This window comes from Megachile rotundata, chromosome 11 (genome assembly GCF_050947335.1).
Source record: "Megachile rotundata isolate GNS110a chromosome 11, iyMegRotu1, whole genome shotgun sequence".
In the NCBI taxonomy this organism is placed as follows: Eukaryota; Metazoa; Arthropoda; class Insecta; order Hymenoptera; family Megachilidae; genus Megachile; species Megachile rotundata.
The window spans coordinates 15,655,449-15,677,712 of record NC_134993.1 but is presented as its reverse complement, the minus strand read 5'-3'; the positions used below and the strand labels follow the sequence as shown (position 1 = coordinate 15,677,712).

The window sequence follows — 22,264 nt, the reverse complement described above, 5'->3', positions numbered from 1 at the left end:
GTAACATGGATTTCGTAACGGGTGATAAGTAGGAAGGCCAAGTGCCTACAGTGGAAAAATATAACCTAAGATTTTAAGATTAGAGAATTTGAGAAAAATTCCTCTGAGAAGAATTTGAGAGAAATTGTAGTTCAGTTGTGAATTAATGTAAATGGAGAATTTCGTGAAGATCATTGACCTAATCGAACAAGTTGAAACGCGAAGTCGATGACGAAACGAGATCGAGAGAAATGCTGGTGTTCGATTGCGTTCGCAGGAGGCGAATAAGGGGCAAAGGAATGATATATTATACGGCGCAACTAAGACGATAATTATATGCTGGACGCGTTGCCATTATCTAACCGCAAACTACACTCCCACCTAGATTCCAAACAATGTGACTGGACGGGGACCTTTAACAGAGTTATCTTGCCCAACGCAGCTGCTCGAGCGTGTCGTAACCGACGGTGCAACGAGCTAAATTGTCGTTAACGGTAAATTATGGTGGCAAGAAACGCTGTTCGAGGATCTACGATCGATTCGTTGTCCTCGTAACATCGTTCGTCAAATTCGAACGGTTAACTGGATCGAGTTATTTGATCTCCCTGAAACGTGTGACACAAAAATAACCTATTAGTTCATCTGTTGGATGCTTTATTTTTCGCCTTACAATGTCTTCCATTTTTATTTACTTCTCGCTTGTAGCTAACTCTCTTACAATTATAAGAACCGCTAAAAAATGTTATAGGTATAAAATCATTTAGGTTAGGGTATAAAAATCGACGAAATAAGTGACCGCTTATCGGCGTATAGAGAGTAACAAATAATAAATAATATTATATAAATTATAAAGTAAACTAGACCTAAGCTTTCGTTTTACGGCGTTGCTTGCTTGTCGCGTAGTTGCAACACTCTTCGCTGCTGTAGGATTCCGAGCAGTCGCAGTCGGAACACGTGCACGGCGACAGCGAACGTCCTGAAACGAACCAAATTATCCTTCCTTGAAGAAAACACCAAAATATCGCTAATACATAATCTTGAAGATCTTAGATCTTCAATATTTCACCTTAGTTTCAGTGTCAAGATAAGTAAGAAGAGTATTTACTTTTACTTCGGCGAGATGTCTTCTTTCTGGACGTCCGCGAACTGCAAGTGTTTCTACCCGACTTCGATCGTACGTTTCGTTTTTTCGACTTTCCTTTGCCTCTTCGTCTCTGTGGCGTACTATCACAGTCATAACATTCGCAGTCCGAACACTCGCAGCTATCAGAATAGTCTGATGTATAGGAGGATTCTGAAGAGCTGGAGATCGAGCTGGTGCTCTCGGAGCGACGTCGCCCACCCCCGCAACAAGAAGGCGATTTCCTTGGCGCCTTCTTGGATACTGATTTCCTGCAACTGTGACCAAAATTCTATCAATTAGATCTACACATTTTGTATACACAGAAATATTCGAATTCATAACTGACGCGGTGTGAACACAAACAGTTTGCTCATAAGCTTGTTTTTTTTTTAAGTAGGACATGTATCAAATTTCTTTGAATCACTTATTTAAAAATCTTAGTACTCGATTTCTTGTGAATCTTGAGAAAATTATGAAATGCTTACCTCATTTTGTAGCGATTTCTAAACTTTGTTTCTAGTTTCGAAATCCCGTCGATTGAAATCCTTTTTTGTACGAATACCTTCTTCACCTTCGTTCAGTTTAATTAGTTAAATGCCACCAGTAGAATTAGTAACAAAAAGAAGATTTCAACAGTTGCTAAGCACTAACGTTCTCGTCCTCTGTTCGGACACGAATGTTCGCTACGACAAACATATTTCTTGCTTATATACACTGTATACCTCTTCAAATTTGTATCGTACGGAGTTTCAAATACGATCGTTGAAATATAAACACGTATACGTTACGAAAAGAATAAGACAACAGTTCTATAGAGTTTGTAAAATCGGTTTATTAACTAAGAGCATTGTTATTGGATAAATAATTGAAAGCAGCAGTTAATTGCTCGTGACGGTTAACCGAAGTCGCGATGAAAAGGTGCAGACCAGGTTGCAGCTTGTTATGCAAGTCGAACGTTGACGCAATTCTGATCTAATCTGAACGCGATCGTGGTGCCGATCCTTGGGAAAACTTGAATTGCACGCTTTATTTATTGCTTGTAGAGGCAATCGAAAGGGCGCATTGCTCCTTTATTCAAAACGGGAACATCTATACTTTCTTTAGCTAACTTATAGGGATACTACTTTAGCTTGAACTTTATTTTGTTGCCTAACTTTCCAGAAGGAATTCCTTTTAGGGACGTAGGAATGGAGCGTTTGTGGAGCGAATGTGGAGCGTTTGGAGATGGGGAGATTTGGGGATTATTTGGGTTTGGAGGTGTGGAGATTATGGTGTGTGAATTTGGAGACGTGGGGGATCTGGAGATAGAGGGATCTGGGGTTATTTGGATTTGGGGACGTGGAGATTATGGTATGTGGATTTGGGGATGTGGAGATTATGGTATATGTGGGTTTGGGGATGTGGAGATTATGGTATGTGGATTTGGAGATATGGGGGATCTGGAGATAGAGGGATCTGGGATTATTTGGATTTGGGGACGTGGAGATTATGGTATATGTGGGTTTGGGGATGTGGAGATTATGGTATGTGGATTTGGGGATGTGGAGATTATGGTATATGTGGATTTGGGGATGTGGAGATTATGGTATGTGGATTTGGAGATATGGGGGATCTGGAGATAGAGGGATCTGGGATTATTTGGATTTGGGGACGTGGAGATTATGGTATGTGGATTTGGGGATGTGGAGATTATGGCATATGTGGATTTGGGGACGTGGAGATTATGGTATGTAGATTTGGGGATGTGGAGATTATGGCATATGTGGATTTGGGGATGTGGAGATTATGGCATATGTGGATTTGGGGATATGGAGATTATGGTATATGTGGATTTGGGGATGTAGAGATTATGATATGTGGATTCGGAGATATGGGGGATCTGGAGATAGAGGGATCTGGGATTATTTGGATTTGGGGACGTGGAGAATATGGTATGTGGATTTGGGGATGTGGAGATTATGGCATACGTGGATTTGGGGATGTGGAGATTATGGTGTATGTGGATTTGGAGATGTGGGGGATCTGGAGATAGGTGGATCTGGGAATTATTTGGATTTGGGGACGTGGAGAATATGGTATGTAGATTTGAGGATGTGCAGATTATGGCATATGTGGATTTGGGGATGTGGAGATAATGGTATGTGGATTTGGGGATGTAGAGATCACGGTATGTGGATTTGGAGACTTTAGAGTGTACAAAAAATGCAAGTCTAGGAACATATCCACGTCCCTAAGACATAGATATCTGCAAATGTAGCATTCCAGGAATCTAGAACCGTACTTACACACCTACACCCCTAAGATACAGACCTATCTCCCTAATCTGCCTATAGCAATCTACCTATCCATAAACGCACTCATCCACATCTACACCCCAAACTGCACAAATTCGTAAATCCAAAAATTTGAGAACACACATCAGTAAATAACAAACACACTGTATTACACTGCACATCACACTGTAGATTGTATGTACCATTAAGGGTTAATAAAGGAAACAATATATTTTTCCTTCCCTTAATGTCAGCCGAAGGGAGTCAAATTCGATAATCCAACACGATCGCAAAGAGAAAGGGAGACCCAAATAGTAAGATTAATTTTGTCCCGAGATTAGAGGGGTGGTTTCAGCTCCTCAAGGCACGTAAACGAGGGTGCTACAGCTTTATGGGACCCCGTGGAACAGGGTTGAAACGTGACTCAGCAACTGAGGATGACGTAAGAAAATAGGGAAGTGTAAGAGGGCAGAGAACCCTAATCTCTTTCTATTTCGAGCTGTGCACCTATTAGGTACACCCTTAAAATCAGTTCCACCCTTAGGACATGGAAAAGGAATTGAACTATTAAGAAGCTATGCAATTTATGGTTCAAATGTTGAAGTTCAACCTTATAGCAAATATTTGGAGTTTGGAATAGTGCAAAATTTGCATGGATAATTTAGCTATTAAAGAAAATGGAAGTTTGGTAATGGAACTCCTTGATAACTCACGGAACAGAGCACTGAATGCCCATATCGCTAATTATAATCGAAAGCATCGCGTCGCGACGCCCATTCACGCTGTCATTGACAGACGCCACCGCTTTGTCTAGCGTTTCGACGTCGATTCGCGTGACAGATTGAGGATCGATGCGACAATAGGTCTTGCATCGTATATTTCCATTGTCTCGTTAATCTGTCTCGTTAATTCCATTGTACCTGCTCTCGAACGGTGATTTCTTCCGCGATTCACGACTCGGTTTTAACAGCAGAGAATCGTACGTTGCTCGGTGTATTTACCGCTTTACTATCGACTCGTCATTACCATTGTAATTACTGTATCGTTTTAAAAAGTACGTCTACCAATACAGTCAGCTAGTTGCTATAAATAACTTCAGTTTACAAAAATTTATACATTATGTATTTTATCTTCTGTTATAAAATTTCTTTTTGTTTAAAGATTCTTTCGATACCTTGAATTTCAAAGTTCTTAATTGATATGGATAGATATGTGATACAGCTACACTTATTTGTATGTAGTAGTCAAATATCGTATACTACATGGTGGTTAATTTGAAAAACCACTGTCCTAATGATATTTGTAGGCGGTTTACTTTAAGTATCACTGGCGCCACCTGGCGGTAAGTCCACGAATTAAAGTGGCAGGTCGTTATTTATTCCTGAAATGAGGGATTTCAATGCCTTTCTAGCTTAGTTAAAGTGTTTTGCCATCATAATTCCAATAGAATATGGTGATACTAGTTTATTTGTGGCATTAAATCGATTATTGAAGAGGATGCACTTTGTGGGCAAACAAACGCTGGAGGCACCTAGCGGTAGACTATCGAACTAACAGAACTACCCCTCCCTTCTAGCAATATTTGACTTCTTCAATTCATCAAACCTTAATTTGTAAGGGACTTTACAACATAAACGACACAAAGCCTCAACTCCTTCTATAAAAAATGTAGGGTTAAGTCCTGCTTTAAAAGAGCCTTCTTCAGAATTTTGTGGAGATCCACATACACCCATATACCTTTACAAATTATCCAAAGTAACAAAATTAAAATTCAAAATACTTGAAACTGCATCTGCTACAACAGAGTCTGCCCAACAAGATCATATACCTCCCTAAGTTCATATACCCCCTAAGTTCATATACTCCCTAAGTTCATCCCCAACAAACTTCGATCGAACCCAGTTCGATCGTTCATTAAAGTCTCGTGCCATTCACTTTCATTTGCTCGGGGTGGATGGACGATGTGTCGTGCGACGGGGTGGCTAAGGGTGTCCGAACAGGGTTGCGCAGCCGCGGTGACCGTTGTCCAGGTAGATCGCGGATTATCCTTCGCTTGGTCGCAAGTAGTTGTGAGAAGTCGAAGTCTAAGGAGTTGTGGTCGTCGTTGAAACTGGTCGAAACAATAGGCAAAATACGGGGTTCACGCGTCGCTAACGGGGAGTACAGTAAGTATTTTTTTTTTAATTGAAATGTTCCCTGAAGTGGGGTCATTGAACTCGGAAATGGTTCCCGTTTTACTGGTTCTGTAAATTAAATTTTATCTAGATGTTACTGATTTTGTAGATACTACTGATTATCTAGATGTTACTGATTATATAGGTTTTACTGATTATCTAGATATTACTGAATTATTCCTAAAGGATACTCTTTTGAGCTACTTACACTAATTTTCTTATTTTTAATTTGAAAGGACTTGACTGTATTTGAAGTACTTTTAACAATAGGTACCTTAGCAATATCTGAACCTTCCAAAAAGAGAAATAAAACAAAATTTCGTGTCTGTTTATTTAAACCGTAAACAGGAAAGATCCGTTCCGCTATCGGAAGTGTTCCCTCGATCGATAAGTTCCAACGATTTCCTGTCGTTCTGGGACTTCGTTAAGAATTTATCTTTTAGCATCTACTTCCTCATCTTTAGTCATACTTCATTTTATATGCGTAAACTTCATTCCAGTACCGTCAGAAATTATTTTAGCTAACTCTTAAGTTAGCTAACTCAAAGTTCCAAAATAGAATTGGTGGCCCCACCAAGAATAATAAAATCGCGTGTAAGTAGAGTCGCACTTGAATCGATACGACGATTATGACGTTCCGTGGTACCCTAAGCACGCAGTTTTCCGTAACCCGTTGACATAGAAGTCTAGAGACCAGAATTCGGAGTGAACGATTGAAAGGTTAAAGCTTGGTCCGCAACAAGTCGGCCGTGTTCGAGGTCGTCCGTTTGATCCTGGCATTGGCACCAGTCTCTAGAAGATGCTCTATTATTCAAACAGCGTCAATCAATGAAGTTTATGGATCGCGTAGTAGCAGTAATATCGTTTCCCGATGGTGACCATACATAAGTACTGCTCGTGTAGTACATAATCAACTGGCGGCGATTCGAGACGTCGAGCGATGTTCGCGCGTTTCGTAAGCGCGTTCAGATCTCTGCCAAAGTGTAGTTTCAAACTTCCAGGGATGGAGAAGCCCGAGTCCTCCATGGGCGAGGAGAGCAACGTCGAGCTCGAGGACAGGGATCCCAACAGCCTCAACACCCACCTGCAGGTGCTCGATACTATTTTTACTCGAGACCATTCTATAAGTTAGAGTTCAGTAGTTTGCTTACTAACAAGAATTTTCATGGAGACGTAACGAAAAATTTCATGAAGTTGTTGCAAAGTAGTGTGATCGATACATGACTACTCTCTGACAACACAGGTGATGTGGGATGACGTGATCGGAGAACCGGAAGGAATACGGAGTCCCGAGTGCGCGTGGCGTCTGAGCGGACACTGCTTCAGATTGTCGAGAAGTTGTTGTTACGTCTTGCTTTCCGTTCTCGTCGCCCCGTTGCTCGCCCTTTGTTTCGGTTTCACCTTTGCCTGCCTCGCGTTTCAGGTGAGTCAGATCCCCATGAACCCCTTATCTCATTATGGTGTAAGTGTCCCTGCAAGTCCCTGTAACTGACTCTGCAAGTGCCTGTCTCTGCAAATCTCTGCAAATGTCCTACAAGTTCCTGTAACTGTCCCTGTAGGTGTTTCTAATTGTCGCTGCAAGTCTCTGTAATTGTCCCTGCAAGTTCCTGTAAATGTCTCTGCAGATGTCTCTAATTGTCCCTGCAAGTCTCTGTAATTGTCCCTGCAAGTGCCTGTAAATGTCCCGGCAAGAGTCTGTAGTTGTCCCTGCAGGTGCCTGCAATTGTCCTTGCAAGTTCCTGTAACTGTCCCTGAAGGTGTCTCTAATTGTCCCTGCAAGTCTCTGTAATTGTCCCTGCAAGTTTCTGTAACTGTCCCTGCAGGTGTCTCTAATTGTCCCTGCAAGTCTCTGTAATTGTCCCTGCAAGTTTCTGTAACTGTCCCTGCAGGTGTCTCTAATTGTCCCTGCAAGTCTCTGTAATTGTCCCTACAAGTGCCTGTAAATGTCCCTGCAAGTGTCTCTAATTGTCCCTGCAAGTGCCTGCAATTATCCTTGCAAGTGCCTCTAATTGTCCCTGCAAGTGTCTCTAATTGTCCCTGCAAGTGCCTATCCAAAAATGATGAAAGAATCTAATGCATCCAAAAGTAAAAGTGGCTACCTATCCATAATGATAGAGATAACTATAAATAAGTGTTAGTCCTAAATAAGATGAGCTAAGAACCAAAACTTTGCAGCACATATGGTGTCTAGCGCCCTGCCTACGTGTTTGGAAGATCACGTTCGCTGCTGCGAGGAACTTCTTCACCACGGTGACACAAGCCATCATACGACCAGTCATGGACTCCCTTGGCTACCTGTTCCACAACATCCGCGTAATGAATCAGAAACTACCTGAAGGTCCTGCAGAGAAGGACGACATCCTCGTGGTGTAGACTCCGCAATCTATTAATTATCAAAGTGCCTTTCGACGATCATTGAAATATTTGATTAAAAACTCTTCTTGAGAGTTTTTCAAGTTCTAAAGAACATTTCTGGAATTTTAACTATTAATAGTGACAGATCGTTGATCTTTGGATCATTGATATATCTATTGTTATGTTTTGTAAATAAAAAGTGTGTCTATGCAAGTACGTCTTTGAGAAATTTGGGAATGTATTCTTTATTTGTTAATTTAGGTAAATGTCAAGGGATTTAAACTGTAGGTTTAAGAATTCTTTACATTGTGGTATTTGGTGAATTCAAATTTTCCGCCAATCGCTCGTCATCAAGGTTGAGACTATTTTGCAATCGAATATCAAATAGATAGCGAGCCCATTGATAAAGACTGAAGGAAACAAAAATAAACATAAACAACCTAACCGAAACTCCGATAAGATGCGCCTTCTAATTATTAAGTTAGTTTTCTGCCAGCTGTGAACATGGCGGCACTCACATGGAAGATTCTTCCGCGATGTGATCGATTACACCATGGAATTTCTTTGAGACGTATCCTTTCGTTATGCCGTTAATTCTTGAAAGAGACAAACTTTCAATCCTTCATTTCTTTTTAATCAATACATTTCTTTCTACAGTTAGCAGACTTCCTTGTAGAGTCATAAATTGTTCTCTGTTCTGATTATACCGTACTTAATTGGCGTTTGAACTGTCAGATATCTCGAGTACGTCTTCACTCAGAGGCAAGCGTAAGTTACTTTAATTTATTTAACAATATTCGATCAACAGCTGCTCACTGATTACTGCTAGTTTCCCGCTAGGTGGCAGCACACGTCTGCTTTCGTTCAGCGCGGTAATTCGAATAGCTTAAGGGAAAATAATACAAGACTTAGATCGAATCAATTTTGAAAAGAATTACAATTACACTGTCCCTCTTATTCACATTCTAAATGATTCTAAGCCTGAATAAATAGAGCTCTTAAGTCTCTTAAAGTCTTCATTCCATCTACCTTTGTTCAAAATTAACCCAGCAACCCTACACACCTAATTTAAATTTGAACACCACAGCCACCTTCAACTGGGAGGATCCCTTCGACCTCGAGTCCCAGCTCACGCAGGACGAAATTCTGATCAGGGATCAATTCCGCTCCTACTGTCGGGAGAGATTACTGCCACGCGTAATAGAAGCCAATCGCAAAGAGATCTTCCACAAGGAGATCATGAGAGAGATGGGACAGTTAGGTGTTCTGGGTTGCACCATGAAGGGCTACGGAGCTGCGGGTGTCTCCTCCGTAGCCTACGGACTCCTGGCCAAGGAGGTCGAGTACGTGGACAGTGGATACAGGTCTGCCATGTCGGTCCAGTCCTCCCTGGCTGCTGGCGCCATCTATGCTCACGGGAGCGAGTCTCAGAAGGAACGATTCTTACCTAAGCTGGGTACGTTCACAAATGAAATCTTGGCCAGCTGGATCATCGTAATTACGTTACAGTTTCTGGAGAACTGATCGGTTGCTTTGGACTGACCGAGCCTAACCATGGCAGCGACATCGGGTCCATGGAGAGTAGGGCTACTTACGATTCTGAGAAGAAGACTTACAGGCTGAATGGAAGCAAAACATGGTCAGTTGAGACCTGGAGTTCTGAAAGATCTGCAAGTTTAAACGATAGCTTCAATTTGACACTTGTAATTAGTTGACATGAATCATCCCTTGAGTCAGGATCACAAACGCCCCCATCGCGGACGTGCTGATCGTCTGGGCCAGATGCGAGGATGACGTGATTCGAGGGTTCATCGTCGAAAGGCCAGGCAACGAGAACCGACTCTCCACGCCAAAGATAGAAGGCAAGATGTCACTGAGAGCGTCCATCACCGGTATGATCCTGATGGACAACGTAGAGGTGCCCGAGGAGAACATGTTGCCAAAGGCTCAGGGTCTCAGAGTAAGATCTCAAGATTTCCTATCCACATTTGGAAGTCTAACAAAGACCTAATGCTGCAGGGACCATTCACCTGCTTGAACAATGCTCGATACGGAATCGCGTGGGGTGCACTAGGCGCTGCTGAGTCCTGTCTGAACACCGCCAGGTCGTACGTCCTGGATAGGAAACAGTTTAACAGACCTTTGGCCGCTAATCAGTTGGTGCAGAAGAAGCTGGCTGACATGATGTGCGAAATCGCGATGGGACTTCAGGCCTGCTTGAGGGTGGGCAGGCTGAAGGACGAGGGCAGGTACGCTAGGGATGTAATTCGTTTATGATGGTAACTTGAAACTAGGGATATCTAAGATATACAGAATACAGCTGGTTGAGAAGGTTGAAAGGTTGAGTAGGTTGAAAGGTTGACCAGGTTGAAAGGTTGACCAGGTTGAAAGATTGACAAGGTTGAAAGGGTGACTAGGTTGAAAGGTTGACCAGGTTGAAAGGTTGACAGGGTTGCAAGGTTGACCAGGTTGAAAGGGTGACCAGGCTGAAAGGTTGGCAAGGTTGAAAGGTTGACAGGGTTGCAAGGTTGACCAGGTTGAAAAGTTGACCAGGTTGAAAGGTTGACCAGGTTGAGTGGTTGACCAGGTTGAGTGGTTGACCAGGTTGAATGGTTGACCAGGTTGAAAGATTAACAAGGTTGAAAGGGTAACCAGGTTGAAAGGTTGGCAAAGTTGCAAGGTTAACCAGGTTGAATGGTTGACCAGATTGAAAGGTTGACAGGGTTGCAAGGTTGACCAGGTTGAAAGGGTAACCAGGTTGAAAGGTTGACAAGGGTTGAAAGGTTGACCAGGTTGAAGTTATTGCCTGACTTCTGACTTGATAGATATCAGTCCAAATGCATTTAACGTCGAATCTGCTGGGTATTTCAACTTGTTTATCTGTTAGGATTGCTCCGGAGATGATCTCGATAATAAAGAAGAACTCTGCCAGCAAGGCTCTTGAAATCGCAAGGGTAGCCAGGGACATGTTGGGTGGCAATGGAATATCGGACGAGTACCACATAATCAGACACGTGATGAACCTAGAGAGCGTCATCACCTACGAAGGTACCTATGAAGGTTAGGTTACAGTAAGCAAAACTAACACTGTCTGTTGTAGGTACAAACGATGTCCATGCTCTGATTCTGGGCAGGGCGATCACTGGCATACCAGCGTTCTCTGGATAGATAGATTAATTGTTAATAAGCTCATCTTCACAACGTGTTTATACAATATTTTAATAAACGTTTCTTAACCGTTGACTTAAATTTGGAAAGGTCCCAGTTTGAAAGCAAACCCGAATTAAAAGTTCGGGTCAGGGCGTAGCACAACACAAGCGACTCGGATTAATCATAAATAAATTAAGTTTAATTGCTAAGTAATAAAACGTTAATTACATATGTCAATGATAATTAATTTAAGTACAACACACGTCTCGTGCAAAAGTGTAAAGAAGTTTCTTTTTCGTGCTACACTCAATTACCATTTTTTTGTGATTTTTTTTTTAAATACTTTTTTCTGTTTGGTTTGTTGTTTGGTTTGGTTTTGCCTCTCGTCGACGATCAACACTCGCCTCACTTTTTTTCCCTCCGTGTGTTCTCGCGTGTGTATCAAGTGTGTGTCTGTGTTCTATATGCTTTTTCATCTTCATTAATTGTTTTCTCTGTCACGTTCTCGAATTTCATTTTTAAATGGTTCTCGACTACAATAAGCTCTTGGTAAAACGTAGTAACATCGTAGTTTACAATAGTTTACAATCTCCCTTCGACGGTTTCCCGATCTCGCAAAAAATCTCTGTGTCTATTACGTGGTTACACGCTCGAATCGAATTTCCCGCGCTTTTTAACCGTTTATTCTTCCTCGGATAAAAAATTATCACTCGAATTCGTTATTCGAATATTTCCATCGATCGTTGATCGATCGACGAGCGGACGCTAACAAACTGGTCACTTACAAGAAAAAACTAGCCTCTCGTCGATCTCTCGATCGATCGATGCTCTCCGGAAGGGAAATTTCGATTCCAACGTTCACAATTGTCTCTCTCATTCATTCACGATCATTCGCTCTCTCACGAAAACAACGGCATTCACGCATCGAGTGTCTCTGTGTGTACGTGTGTCTGTGTGTCATTCACTAATGAATACGTAAGTGTAAACAATAAATAATGCTTCTTTATTTTCTTCTTTACTCGCGTTTTAATCTATGATCCTTTGGTATGTCCACGCGAAGATAAATCTTCGACCTCTCCGGTTCATCGAGAGGAATTAAAAAGGAAACGCCGCCTAAGGATCTTCTCGATCCAGCCTCAATTTTTCGTTTTCACGCAATGCGTCCGTTCACGCTCGTTTCCGCTCGAACGAGTCTCCTCTCGGTTTCTCTTTAAATTCTAAAAAGGAGCCTTCCACCTAAAAATCCATCCCCTCTGTTCGCGAAGAACCTTTTACATCGTTCATCAGTTGGATGCCGTCACGACCAAACCTCCTCGTATTATAATAAATATAATAATGTATACTTGCTTTTGCACTTGTATTTTACATTATTTCATCTCTGATTAACTAATCGATACCTTATTGTCGTACGAACCGTTCGCTTGTTCTTATACCTCTTTCTTCCCCAAGATCTTACTTCTACTTGCGATTTGCGGTCGCGTCTCGGTCTAGAGCAAGTCAAAATAAGATCTGAATACGCACACGCGTTGCTGTTCCATTCTTCTGCACTCCATTCTTAACAGCCCCAAACGTTTTTGCTCTCATAACTATTCGCTTCTTCAGATTTTCATTAATAATCAGATTAGTAATCCTTCAAATAAAGGTCTGTTTACTGTCAAAAATTGGTATTGTAGAGGATGAAAAACTTATTCGAGAAGGTTTAACAAAATGGAGGCCATACTTGGATAGCCATAACAAATTTTAAATAATCAACACTGCACATTGTACTTTACTACATTGTACATTCTACTACATTGTACTTAAACATCATTTCAACTTGAGATTAAAATATACAACATCGACAAACAACATAGGTCTTGGACTTAGACTTTGATATTTGGAGTATCAACATCATAATCGAAACATTGTCAAACATAATTTATAGAGAAACTTATTATGAAGTGTATAATTTTTCATCCCCCTAGGGAATTGTAGCAAACATCATGAACATGAAACACTATAAGAAACTTAAGAATAATTGTATAATTTTTCATCCCCTTAGGGAATTATAGCAAACATCATGAACATGAAACACCATTAAGAAACTCAAGAATAAGTGTATAATTTTTCATCCCTTTAGGGAATTATAGCAAACATTATGAACATGAAACATTATAAGAAACTCAAGAATAAGTGTATAATTTTTCATCCCCTTAGGGAATTGTAGCAAACATCATGAACATGAAACACCATTAAGAAACTCAAGAATAATTGTATAATTTTTCATCCCCTTAGGGAATGGTTGCAAACATTATGAACATGAAGCACCATTAAGAAACTCAAGAATAAATGTATAATTTTTCATCCCCTTAGGAATTGTAGCAAACACCATGAACATGAAACACCATTAAGAAACTCAAGAATAAGTGTATAATTTTTCATCCCCTTAGGGAATGGTTGCAAACATCATGAACACTAAACATCATAAGAAACTTAAGAATGAGTGTATAGTTTTTCATCCCCTTAGGGAATCGCAAACATTATGAACACTAAACACCATAAGAAACCTAAGAATAAGTGTATAATTTTTCATCCCCTTAAGAAATTGTAGCAATCATCATGAACATGAAACATCATGAGAAACTTAAGAATAAGTAACTCAGAGTCAGAATAATTTGCAGCATATAATAACAAATAGCGTATAATAGCGTTCTGTTAAAAGCGAGTAGATAAATCGAGAGCAAAAATTAGGTGCTGAATATGGCAGAAGTACGCTTACATTGCTCAACATTCGTTCAACGTCCATCGATCAAAGTATTAAACCGTTGACGGTTTAGTTGGGCCTCGAAACATCCCGTTCGAAAATTTGTTTTCGTTTCTATCGATTTAAAACTCGCGCGCGCGCAACTCGCGTGGTTGCAATATAAAAAAACGCGTATACACACACGGACCCGAAATAGATTCTCCTTAGTCTCTACGGTTTTTTTTCCCACCTTATCGTTATTATTATTTTCTGCATTTAATATATTTATTTATATATTTATAGATTTTATATTTATAATATGTTCATTCCACGTCTCGACCGTCAAAGGTTTCCACGCACCCGAACGAAAATTCACTCCGTAGTTTGTTCCTTCCCGCGCTGTTCGAGTTTTACGCCGATTCGAGACGAGGTATCGCACGTGTTACATAAATAGATCATCGAATACTTCTGTTTCTCTGTAAACCCTCCGCTTTTGAATTTTCGCGCGCTTCACGGCGGCGCTAGTTTAAACAACCAATCGTCGATCGATCGACTCCGGGATCGATCGACGATCGAACCCCTTTAATCGCTGGGGTTTCTCGAATATATTAAATTACCCCCCTGACTAACTACCCTCCGCTTTGCCAGAAAATGGCAATTATATTTATATATTTATATATTTATATTTATATATATATAATATATCATTCATTTATATTCATATTTATATATTTATATATTTATATCCAGTATATCGAATCATATACTATGTTCTTGCTTTTAGCGGGTTCTGCTCGCGCGTGTAACATAGCGTGTGTGTGTATGTCCTTCGGTTCCCCTTCCTTCTACCCTTTTATTCAACGATACGTCAGTTATCGATGGTCTATTTCGTGGATAGCCTTCCGAAATAATTCCTCTAATTAACCGCACCCTCCATCCTCAACAAAGAACGCCTGCGCAATATATATCTCTCGTTACAATGATCGTAATGATGTAAATAAGGACGATGGTAATGGTGATAACGATGCTCGTAATATAATAATAATAACAATCGTGCGCAATTAAACATATATTTACAAGTTTATCGTACAGAGTTCCCTCGTCCCTCTCGAGTTTCACTGTCACCTTTCGAATCTCCCGCTGCAAATTCTCCTTATGGAAAAATTTTCCTTTAACATCCGATCCGAATCTTCAGTGATCGTCCCGAAACGGAGGAGGAAACTTCCATGAAAAACTCGACGCTCGAAACCAACCCATGCTGTACCCATTGACTCGCACACGCCAACCACGTATCACCATAAACGAACCCGAATCGTGGAACAGCGACGCTTCTTATATTTAATTTAAACCGTTATTACAATAATATATGTTTACTTTGTACTATATATGATCTTATAAATCGACGTCCGCGACGCTCGTTTTCTTCTTCATCTTTTTCCTTTTTTTGGTACGATGAGTTTGGCTCGCGCCTTTCAAGCCCCCCACCCCCTGATCCCCCATTTTTCTAGTTTAACAGTTCCGTGTTCTTTCTCGTTTCGTTGCATGCTGACCAAGTAGAACGGAAACAACAGAACGAGGAACCGAAAGAACGCGGGGTAATTGTGGCTAAATATCTAATTTTTCCTTTTCTGCTCGCTATGTTTGGACGTTTTCAACGAAGGAATGCATCGACTAGTACGGAATTGGTTTGCGTTGAAATCGAGGCAAGAACTAATAAAAATTTGGGAAATTATTTTTACTTTAGGCAGACATTTATGGAGAACTTAAATATGTTCTCTAGTATTGAATTTCATCTACTGACTAAAATTTTCTTTCACTTTCTGAATTTGAATTTTTATTTAACGTATATTAATAACATACTGAGTCTCGCATTAACAATAATTCTGTCAGCCATTAGTTTTCAAAATAATAACAAGAACAACATTTCGAATAACTTTGTTAGGAATTAATTTTCAAAATAAAATCAGATGTCCAGAAACTTTGATAAGTGAAAGAGTAATTCTTGCTCGATTCCAACAAAACGGTGGAAAATAATATCCCTATCGAACACAAAACTGGCTTTTCCACCAAGGAAATTGGTTCGCAAGCGGGAAACGCGAAAAGAAGCCTCCTCTTCGATCAACCATCCTCTTCTTTCTCTCAAAAGTCTCTTCCCCCTTTCTCTCTTCATTTTAATATGTACAATAGCACAGCACAATTGCGGTACGATAGCGCGGTTCGCAAAAATCCTCATTCACTCGTCCTTTCTTACACTCGTAAGTCCACCATTATTCCAATAAATTCCGAAGTTGCGAATTTTATTTTTACTCCGAAAGATTATTTTTAGTCAAAGTATAAACTCCGAAGTAGAGGTTTTGAACCTCTCAAAAATTTCTGAGTACGTTCACTCTTGTTAGAAAATTTAAACATGTGGATTATGAACGTTAGTGGACTACAAACTTTGGAACCTCAAACTTTCAGAACTCTGAACTTATAGAACCCCAAACTTGCAGAACCCTGAACGTTCAAAACGTTAAACTTACAGAAACCCAAACTGTCAGTACTTTACATCTTCAGAACCCTAAACGTTCAAAACATTAAACTTACAGAACCCCAAACTGTCAGTACTTTACATCTTCAGAACCCCAAACTTGCAGAACCCTAAACGTTCAAAACATTAAACTTACAGAACCCCAAACTGTCAGTACTTTACATCTTCAGAACCCCAAACTTGCAGAACCCTGAACGTTCAAAACATTAAACTTATAGAACCCCAAACTGTCAGTACTTTACATCTTCAGAACCCCAAACTTGCAGAACCCTAAACGTTCAAAACATTAAACTTACAGAACCCTAAACTGTCAGTACTTTACATCTTCAGAACCCCAAACTTGCAGAACCCTAAACGTTCAAAACATTAAACTTACAGAACCCCAAACTGTCAGTACTCCACACTTTCAGAACCCCAAACTTTTAGAACACTAAACGTTCAAAACATTAAACTTATAGAACCCCAAACTTTCAGAATCCTAAACTTAGAAAACCCCAAACTTTGAGGAGCCCAAATCTTGAGGAGCCCAAACTTTGAGAATCCTAAACCTTGAGAACCCCAAACCTTGAGGAGCCCAAACCTTGAGGAGCCCAAACTTTGAGATGCCCAATCTTTGAGGAGCCCAAATCTTGAGGAGCCCAAACTTTGAGAATCCTAAACCTTGAGAACCCCAAACCTTGAGGAGCCCAAACCTTGAGGAGCCCAAACCTTGAGGAGCCCAAACCTTGAGGAGCCCAAACCTTGAGGAGCCCAAACTTTGAGAATCCTAAACCTTGAGAACCCCAAACCTTGAGGAGCCCAAACCTTGAGGAGCCCAAACCTTGAGGAGTCCAAACCTTGAGGAGTCCAAACTTTGAGGAGCCCAAACCTTGAGAAGTCCAAACTTTGAGGAGCCCAAACTTTGAGGAGTCCAAACCTTGAGGAGCCCAAACTTTGAGAATTCCAAACTTTGAGGACCCCAAACTTTGAGAACCCAAAACTCTGAGAATCCCAACTTTGAGAACCCCAAACTTTGAGGACCCCAAACTTTGAGAAGCCCAATCTTTGAGAACCCCAAACTTTGAGGACCCCAAACTGTGAGAACCCAAAACTTTGAGAATCCCAACTTTGCAAACTCCAAACCTATCCTAACCCCAAACCTAACCTAACCCCAAACCTTGAGAACCCCAAACCTAACCTAACCCCAAACCTTCAGAACCCCAAACCTAACCTAACCCCAAATCTTCAGAATCCCAAACGTTCAAAACCCCAAACAGCCCGATCCCAAAATCCGATCCAAAGGTCCAATAATTTAGAGAATAATTTACTCCAATAATGGTGAACTGTACGTCATCGCCACTCACGCCATATTCGCTCCTCTTCCGAACACCGGAAATCACTGATACGAACTTCCGTTCACCGCGCACCATTTTATTTCTTAGTCCTCGTCTTTGATTAGCGCAAACCAGCGTCCACTCCGATATACAATGTTCGTTTACATACGTAGAATATAATATATCACTTGGCACGTGCACCCTCGACACGATGCCTCTTTGTTTCCTCTTTGTGTGGTGTGTTTGTGTGTGTGGATTTACGTGTGTTACGTGTGTGTTAAGAAACGAAGTTTGTTCTTTTACTCGCGTCCTTGTTCAGTTTTCTAAACGGTTTCTTTTTTACTGTTTTTTTTTCCTTAACGACCAACGAGGATACGACGAGTTCACCCTTTTCGACCATCGATTACAAATCTCAGTTTCACCCTTGTCACCCTCTGCCTTCGAATTTTTGCGCCTTTTTCTGGGTTCTTTAGAACGTGCTTGGAAAATATTTTTGTTAGGATTTTTGACGAGCAAAGGGTTTTCAAATTAGTTCTCGAATTTTTTAAATTACGTTTCAACCCTCGGGTTACAAAATTGTTTAAGGAATGTCCATGTTCCATCAAGGAACGCATCATAATTCGAACACGTTTTTCCAAAGAACTCGCAACGTGTCACCCGCAATTTTGACTAGATAAGAAACAGGGGTGGTAAACCACCGTGACACGCATAGACTAGAAAGATTTCAAATCTTACTCTAATATGGCAAATTATGGCACCAAGTTGTTCACTCGATATTTCCTCCACAACGCGTGAAACTGAATTTTAGCATCGATGGTCTTCGGACACGGTTTCGCCTACTGCCCTGGAACGTGGTTTTCGTTTATTGCTTTAAAATCAAGTTCTACGTAACCTCGACGGAAAGTCTTCAACGTTACTGCGCTGTAGGACGTGGCTTCGTAATTATTCATAAACAAGCATATGCTACCGTTCAAAAAATTATCACAGAGACCGTGCTTATTAAACTCCGGCCATAAGATAATTACACCATATGGTCCTTGTGTTGCCTCGGATCTTTCAACAAGATAGGTTACCCTGCTGTTATCGCCTTGGAGATCTTTCGTGTTTATTCTAATTTACTGTGAGGATTTCAGGACGTTTAAAAATCTCCAGGTATATTCTATATTTTAATTGTGACTTGACTTAGCAAATTTAGTAGACATTTTTAAAAATGTCCAAGTATATTCAATTTTTTAATTGTGACTTGACTTAACAAATTTAGTAGACATTTTTAAAAATCTTCAAGTATATTCAATTTTTTAATTGTGGCTTTACTTAACAAATTTAGTAGACATTTTTAAAAATGTCCAAGTATATTCAATTTTTTAATTGTGGCTTTACTTAACAAATTTAGCAGACATTTTTAAAAATGTCCAAGTGTATTCAATTTTTTAATTGTGGCTTTACTTAACAAATTTAGTAGACATTTTTTATAAGATTTTACTTGACAAGTTTTGTAGACATTTTTAAAAACCTCCAAGTATATTCAAATTTTTAATTATGATTTTACTTGACAAGTTTTGTAGACATTTTAAAAAATCTCCAAATACAATCAAATTTTTAATTGTGATTTCACTTGCCAAGTTTTGTAGACATTTTTAAAAATCTCCAAGTACATTCAAATTTTTAATTGTGATTTTACTTAACAAGTTTTGTAGACATTTTTAAAAATCTCCAAATACAATCAAATTTTTAATTGTTATTTCACTTGACAAGTTTTGTAGACATTTTTAAAAACCTCGAAGTACATTCAAATATTTAATTCTGACTTTACTTAACAAATTTTGGTAGACATGTTTAAAGATCCCTTCAAAAATTGCTGTTATAATTAATAAAAGATAGTTAAACAAGTCTAGCGATTCTGTCTCTGTACATTATTCGATAGTCCATCAATTGAACATAATAATTGATATCGTTTTATCTCAAACATGTATGAAGCATGTATAACAAAAGCGCATATCTGTCCAAATAAAGAATGTCTGGGTCAAACTGATATCTTTCTGCTGATTTTGAACGGTCATAAAGTTTGAGACCCAAACACGCCACGTCCTGGGACCTCGATTTATTTACATGAAAAGCAGTTCCCAGTTCAGTCGGTGTTTTACGAAATCGCGTCCGTATAATCGGTTTATCCCTTACGAGAAGGGTAAATCTTCTTCGGGTGACTCGTCGTGGTACTCCTCGTGGTCGGACGTGTGTCACAAAACGTCGCTTGGCTGCCGTTGCCCGATACCTATTGTAGGCGATAGCTGTCCTTCTTCGACCGCCACGGTCTTCGGGTCCTCGTCCTTCCATTTGTCCATGGAACGACGTCGAGCGTTCATGAAGAAGTTGCCGACCGTCGTCGGCTCCAGGCCCAACTGCCTGGCGATTGTCACCTGCATCTCCTTCGACGGCCTCTTGGTCTCCTGCAACCGAGTCGCTTGTTAGTCACTCGTGCATCACCTACGTGTGATTTAACCTCTTAGACGTGGCTACTGAGAGGTTAAATCACATCTCATGTGAACTAGCAAGTTTCTTAACAAAGAACGTTGGGAACTTAGGACATGGCTGACACCCGAAAGCCTCAACAGCAATTCTGACGCTAGATCTACAAGCTAGAATACGCTTTGATGCTAGCTAAGCACTCCAAAGCTTGAGAATATACAAAAATATGAATTCAGAGTAGTTCGAAGCCCGAGGGTGACCTATGTACCCGTATCGCAATATCTAGAAACAATTAATATTTATATTACATCGATTACGAATCCCATTTACGATCTCCGAGTCGAGCAAAAGGAATTTCTCCACAAAGAGATCTTTTCTATGAGTCCCAGTAAAATTAATATTCATGTACCGTCTCCGCTTATAATTCCCTTGTTCCCTTTTTCTCTCTGTTATGTCTATCTCGTTGCGAGACAAACTTAATAACCTTCAAAGCGAGAAGCTGTCTGTTTACCGTGCCGCTTCCACGGCTACCGGAAACGACGTTAAGAAAAATCGTGGCCGTTGACGATGGCGGAGCCGGGGGATAAGGGAATGGTAAAGAATTTCTTCACATGCGGTAAACGCTTCGACTGGCACGCTTTCTTCCCACGCGACGTTTCTTAGCCGGCGTGGGTCGATCAATAACGGACGAGCCGTACAGTATCGATTGCTCGAAGGAACAATTATTACGAACCGATGGGACGCGTGCGACGGAATGCAACCCTTTGACTCCCTACCGGACATTTTTATTACAACTTATGATTCTCTTAGTCAGTGCGTCAAGATCTCAGACGGTGCGTCAGGGTCTCAGCGAGTGCGTCAAGGTCATAGCAAGTGCGTCAGGGTCTCAGAGGATACGTCAGGGTCTCAGAGAGTGCGTCAGGGTCTCAGCGAGTGCGTCAAGGTCTCAGGTAGTGCGTCAGAGTCTCAGCGAGTGCGTCAAGGTCTCAGCTAGTGCGTCAGGGTCTCAGCTAGTGCGTCAGAGTCTCAGAGAATAAGTCAGGGTCTCAGAGAGTGCGTCAGAGTCTCAGCGAGTGCGTCAGGGTCTCAGATAGTGCGTCAGAGTCTCAGCGAGTGCGTCAGGGTTCCAGAGAGTGCGTTAAGGTCTCAGCTAGTGCGTCAGGGTCTCAGAGAGTGCGTCAGGGTTCCAGAGAGTGCGTCAAGCTCTCAGCTAGTGCGTCAAAGTCTCAGTGAGTGCGTCAGGGTCTCAGCGAGTGCGTCAGGGTTCCAGAGAGTGCGTTAAGGTCTCAGCTAGTGTGCCAGGGTCTCAGCGAGTGTGTCAAGCTCTCAGTTAATGCGTCAAAGTCTCGGTGAGTGCGTCAGGGTCTCAGCGAGTGCGTCAAGGTCTCAGTTAGTGCGTCAGGGTCTCAGCAAGTGTGTCAAGCTCTCAGCTAGTGCGTCAAGCTCTCAGCTAGTGCGTCAGGGTCTCAGCTAGTGCGTCAGGGTCTCAGCGAGTGCGTCAAGGTCTCAGTTAGTGCGTCAGGGTCTCAACTAGTGCGTCAGACAAAGAATGTTCAAATGTTAGGGACGTTCTGGCGATAATTGGAGGAATTGCAATTAAACTCAAAATTGAATCATGGTGAAAATATGATTCAAATTTAAAGTTGCTTATCACTCGTTCGGAATAACAAGATTTTCGTGATGAATGTCTTGGTGACAAACATCGAACAGCGGCTTTATCATATTTGGAAATAAATCACGGAGATAAAGAAGAGAATAATGGACGATTGTCCAGTGTCGAATTTAACGTGGCAGCGTTAAACAATTCCCATTGGGTAAATTATTAGCTGGAAAAGACACTGGCGTGACATTTGAAGATCCTAGCGAGCGTATTGATATCCTGTCCTGGCTGTAATTCACCGCGTGTAACGCAACGAAACGAAGGTTGCTGCCTCTGTTCGATGCACGTAGCAGAGAGAGAAACGTATCAATTGTTCGAAATACAGGACACTATCGGCGCGGGGATCGTGATTATTCCTTGACAGCCACTGTGAGGGGTTGTTGAGGATTGCATACGCGTGACGGGGTGAAGGGTGTCACCGGAATCTCGAAAACGAAGAAAATCCTTCGTCCTTCGAACAGTATCTATTTTCTCCTTACGATTCTAATTTGCTCGACGCTAAGTTGATCTACAATTTTC

General features: G+C 40.9%; 2 protein-coding genes across 10 annotated transcripts in view; one reads left to right on the top strand and one right to left on the bottom strand.

Annotated features, from left to right (window-relative positions):
- Window positions 1-616: 616 nt before the first annotated feature.
- LOC100882892 (uncharacterized) overlaps window positions 617-22,264 on the bottom strand; it is a 90,827-nt gene continuing 69,179 nt past the window's right edge. For 2 of the 9 annotated variants that reach the window (XM_076537061.1, XM_076537067.1), the window contains 7 exons: window positions 16,983-20,066; window positions 11,009-16,822; window positions 8,423-10,956; window positions 6,705-8,314; window positions 1,588-6,633; window positions 1,085-1,377; window positions 617-955 (listed from right to left, as the gene is read on the bottom strand). In XM_076537061.1, the coding sequence (XP_076393176.1) occupies window positions 19,857-20,066 (210 nt within the window). In that variant the 3' untranslated portion in view covers window positions 617-955; window positions 1,085-1,377; window positions 1,588-6,633; ... (2 more) ...; window positions 11,009-16,822; window positions 16,983-19,856. Of the gene's footprint in view, window positions 956-1,084; window positions 1,378-1,587; window positions 6,650-6,704; window positions 8,345-8,422; window positions 10,957-11,008; window positions 16,823-16,982; window positions 20,067-22,264 lie in introns of those variants that run through there. The other 7 variants (XM_076537068.1, XM_076537070.1, XM_076537064.1 and 4 more) reach the window with 6 other exon arrangements.
- LOC100882782 (glutaryl-CoA dehydrogenase, mitochondrial) lies at window positions 8,321-11,153 on the top strand. The gene is made up of 8 exons (XM_076537076.1): window positions 8,321-8,475; window positions 8,640-8,672; window positions 8,992-9,360; window positions 9,414-9,543; window positions 9,642-9,864; window positions 9,924-10,153; window positions 10,792-10,956; window positions 11,009-11,153. The coding sequence occupies exons 1-8, from the start codon at window positions 8,409-8,411 to the stop codon at window positions 11,070-11,072; spliced, it is 1,281 nt and encodes a 426-aa protein (XP_076393191.1). The 5' UTR covers window positions 8,321-8,408; the 3' UTR covers window positions 11,073-11,153.

Bases quoted from the DNA above. Each gene is read 5' to 3' on its own strand.
- LOC100882782 (XM_076537076.1), top strand. From the start codon at position 8,409: ATGGCGGCACTCACATGGAAGATTCTTCCGCGATGTGATCGATTACAC. The intron at 8,476-8,639 runs GTATCCTTTCGT...TTGAACTGTCAG, and splicing joins CCATGGAATTTCTTTGAGAC to ATATCTCGAGTACGTCTTCA. The intron at 9,865-9,923 runs GTAAGATCTCAA...CTAATGCTGCAG, and splicing joins CAAAGGCTCAGGGTCTCAGA to GGACCATTCACCTGCTTGAA.